This window comes from Primulina tabacum, chromosome 2 (assembly GCF_025594145.1).
Source record: "Primulina tabacum isolate GXHZ01 chromosome 2, ASM2559414v2, whole genome shotgun sequence".
NCBI lineage: Eukaryota > Viridiplantae > Streptophyta > Magnoliopsida > Lamiales > Gesneriaceae > Primulina > Primulina tabacum.
Genome location: NC_134551.1, coordinates 53,621,455 through 53,624,972, shown reverse-complemented (window position 1 = coordinate 53,624,972; position 3,518 = coordinate 53,621,455). Strand labels below are relative to the sequence as shown.

At 36.7% G+C, this 3,518-nt stretch overlaps 1 protein-coding gene across 1 annotated transcript; it reads left to right on the top strand.

Annotated features, from left to right (window-relative positions):
* Window positions 1–243: 243 nt before the first annotated feature.
* LOC142536999 (cyclin-D3-3-like) lies at window positions 244–2,106 on the top strand. The gene is made up of 4 exons (XM_075642512.1): window positions 244–987; window positions 1,103–1,304; window positions 1,474–1,604; window positions 1,697–2,106. Exons 1-4 carry the CDS (start codon window positions 487–489, stop codon window positions 1,907–1,909), a joined length of 1,047 nt encoding a protein of 348 aa, XP_075498627.1. The 5' UTR covers window positions 244–486; the 3' UTR covers window positions 1,910–2,106.
* The last annotated feature ends 1,412 nt before the right edge of the window (window positions 2,107–3,518 follow it).

The following is a 3,518-nucleotide window of genomic DNA, read 5'->3' as shown; positions in this document are numbered from 1 at the left end:
ATTGGGTTGAGTTACCACAATTTTTAAATATTTAATTATTGTTGGTTTTAAATTAAAAAATATATATTTTTTAAAACTTATGAATAAGTTATATGACTTGATTGGCCAACCTCAACAAAATAATTGGGCCGAATTTAATAAACCAAATTTAATTAATTTGGACTTGTGTATATATATAATCGAAACAAAGCATTAGTGTGGTTAGTGAGCATTAATCCAAAATTTAACTTCAAAAGATTTGTTAAACAAAAAGTGGGGAAAAAGGACAGGCGTGGAGGGGTGGCTCAGATAAAAGCCCTCTCTGCATTCTTCTTTAGGTAGCCCCCAACGCTCTACCTCTTGCGCCCTCCTCTCTTCCTGCATCATAGGGAGGGAAAAAAGGCCAAACCGGGGTAAATTCATACGTAAGAAGATATGGTTCAGAGCTCAAGATTTAATCTTTAAAGATTATGAGCAGATGCTCATGTGTTTTCTTCTTTGAAGAAGATGGTTTCTCATATTCAAGAACAAGAATCCCTTCCCTACAATTCAATATTTGATGCCCTTTATTGCGAAGAAGAGCGTCTTGACGAAGATTCGAGCATCGGGTTTGGCTTTAAAGAGCCAGAAGTCGAGGATTTTCGCGAGATTTGCGAAAAGACCCCCATTTTTCTGTTTGAGCATGACCTTTTCTGGGAGGATGACGAGGTTTTGAGCCTTTTGTCTAAGGAGAAAACACAAGACCGTCTGAGTTTTGAAGAAATAAATGTAGATGGGTGTTTAAAAATTGTGAGACACGATGCCATTGTATGGATTTTGAAGGTGATTTCCCACTATGGATTCAATGCCCTGACTGCTGCTTTAGCTGTGAACTACTACGATAGATTTGCTACTAGCCCTTGCTTTCAGAAGGATAAACCATGGATGTGTCAGTTGGCTGCTGTGGCATGTGTGTCTTTGGCAGCAAAGGTGGAAGAGACTCAAGTGCCTTTATTGATAGACTTTCAAGTATGTTTTTCCATTACCATTTCATTCTCTGTGCGTCTTCATTGCAGTTGTTTGTCTAAGTGACTCGCTGATTTGATTGTGTTGTTATTGTCTTTTGTTTGTGAGCGTGTTTTAGGTAGAAGACTCGAAGTATCTGTTCGAGGCCAAGACTATTCAGAGAATGGAACTCTTGGTGCTTTCTAAACTTCAATGGAAGATGAATCCCGTGACACCGATCCCATACTTTGATCACTTTATGAGGAGGCTTGGATCGCTACTTAATCCACATTGGGAGTTTTTGGGGAGGTGTGAGAGTTTGATTCTCTCTATAATCACCGGTATGTATATCGAATAATTTTGTTATAAACATATCATAACTTAGTTGGATTGTAGATATATGCCAAACCTTTAACGTGTATTGATGAGTATCTCTCTCTCGTTCTTTGGTTATTTTTTGTGAATTTTGTATCAACTTCTAATATAGTCTAGTTATGTACTCTATCGCAGATTTTAGTCTCCTACGATATCTTCCTTCTGTTGTTGCTGCCGCTACAATGATGTATGTTATTAGAGATATCGGGCCTTGTAAAGAGAAGGAACTCCATCATCACTTTGTGAGTGTGCTTAAAACTAGCAAGGTTAGCTATACTCTTGGGTGACTATATTTTGTACTCGCCTTTAATAATGAATGGTCACGAGACATTAATTCTTGATTATGAATTATAAACAGGAAAAAGTTGATGAATGCCATAAACTTATCATGGAGATAATGGACGATCATGGCATTAAGCTGCGTTCTAAACGTAAAAACGAGTCCATACCAAGCAGTCCAAGCGGTGTAGGTGATGCTTATTTTAGCTCAGATAGCTCTAATGATTCTTGGGCCTTTTCATCATCTGTGTCATCATCACCAGAGCCATTGTTCAAGAGGAGGAGACCTTAGGATCAGCACATGAAATTGGCTCCTCACGGACTCAACTCTGGTTTCTTATTAATCTGATATTAGCAGTGGTACTTCGTGAGAACTCTTTCATTATGTTTTATATCATAATCCAAAGCAATTATGCAACGTTTACTCTGTTTCTTGCCAATTTGACGATGGATCGGACTTAGATTCATGATTACTATGCCTATAATATATTTGATAGGGGTGGTGAGTTATATCTGAGAGATGCTATTAGAGTTTCATTGTCGGCTGTGAGTAATATCAGTGTCATCACAATTCAAAACCATTTTTTGCGAAGCATAAGGCCTAATAATACTATATGTTTGATCAGGAATCAGTGACAGGGATGACTGATGAGTGTCCCATGTCTTTGGTTGTTTTTGAAAAGGATGAATTCTTGAATTCAGAAAAGTTTCCCATGTATGACAGGTTGGCAATCTGGGTCGACTTGATTTATTCACCATAAAATGTATTTTTTAAAAAAAATACATTAAATTGTATTATTGTCGAGTGTATAAACATACTATTTTGTTTAAAAGTTTGTATATTAATTTTATATGCGGAGTCATGTTTCATGAAGGCACGAAAAGATTATCTGCAGTGAGATCTAAGTTGTTGTGTGCTCGGGTTTGACCTTACTGACCTCGTGACAATAATCCAATATGAAAATTATGAATTTTTAATAGCTTAGTTTGGTTTCATTGTATTTGGAATCTAGGAAAACTAACAAGATTCTCAGCATACTTTTCTTCACTGGACTTGTTTAGTTTTCTTGGGTTTTGCTTAATGTGAAACATACCATTATTTTCAATACAAATCTATTTTAAAATTTGTTATCAAATAATATTTTAATTGTATGAAAATGCATCAGTGTTCTACAGTGGGGCAGATTATGCGACTAACATATGGAACATTTGACTATCATTGCGTCAATTTTTATAAAATCTTGTACTTGTCTGGTTGACTTGCGTAGTTTATATTTATGTATATTTGGCGGATAAGTGTTAACAATGCAAGTACGTGAAGAAAAAAATTATGGCCATTGAAGAGGAAATTATGACCAATAAACCAACTCGCAACTGTGTGTTTTCTTTATTGAAATACGTAAGAGATAATTATGGGAAATTATGGCCACTGAAGAGGAAATTATGGCCAATACTCTTTCGGGCGTAACAGGAGCAAGTAGAATTCTTAACATGGGTAGGAAGATACATCCGGATCTATTACCGGATATATTTCCCGATCAACTGCTAATGGTTGGCATACCGTTTGTTCGAGAATAGATACTTTTTCCGTGCTATCTTCTCTTCATAGTTGAGGGTGCCGAAGAAGCTCTTGAAAGAGCTAACCTCGAATAGTTTTTGTTCCCTTTGATGTGGAAGGATTTTCTAAGCAAGAGTGCCGTTATGGAGGTCTGTGGAAGTCCAGCTCTAGCTTAGGCTTCAAGCATAGGGAATTGTTTTGTTTTTAAAAAATAACATTTTTGATATACGAGAGAGAACTATTTTAAATAAACACGTGAAATAATATTATTGAGGCCATGGTCCATAGTACCCTGGGCAAGGACGCAATGGGATGAACTGCGTTCCTCCCCAACTGCTGAGTA

Coding starts and splice junctions, on each gene's coding strand:
- LOC142536999 (XM_075642512.1), top strand. CDS start 487: ATGGTTTCTCATATTCAAGAACAAGAATCCCTTCCCTACAATTCAATA. Junction 988..1,102: donor CTTTATTGATAGACTTTCAA/GTATGTTTTTCC, acceptor AGCGTGTTTTAG/GTAGAAGACTCGAAGTATCT. Junction 1,605..1,696: donor GTGTGCTTAAAACTAGCAAG/GTTAGCTATACT, acceptor AATTATAAACAG/GAAAAAGTTGATGAATGCCA.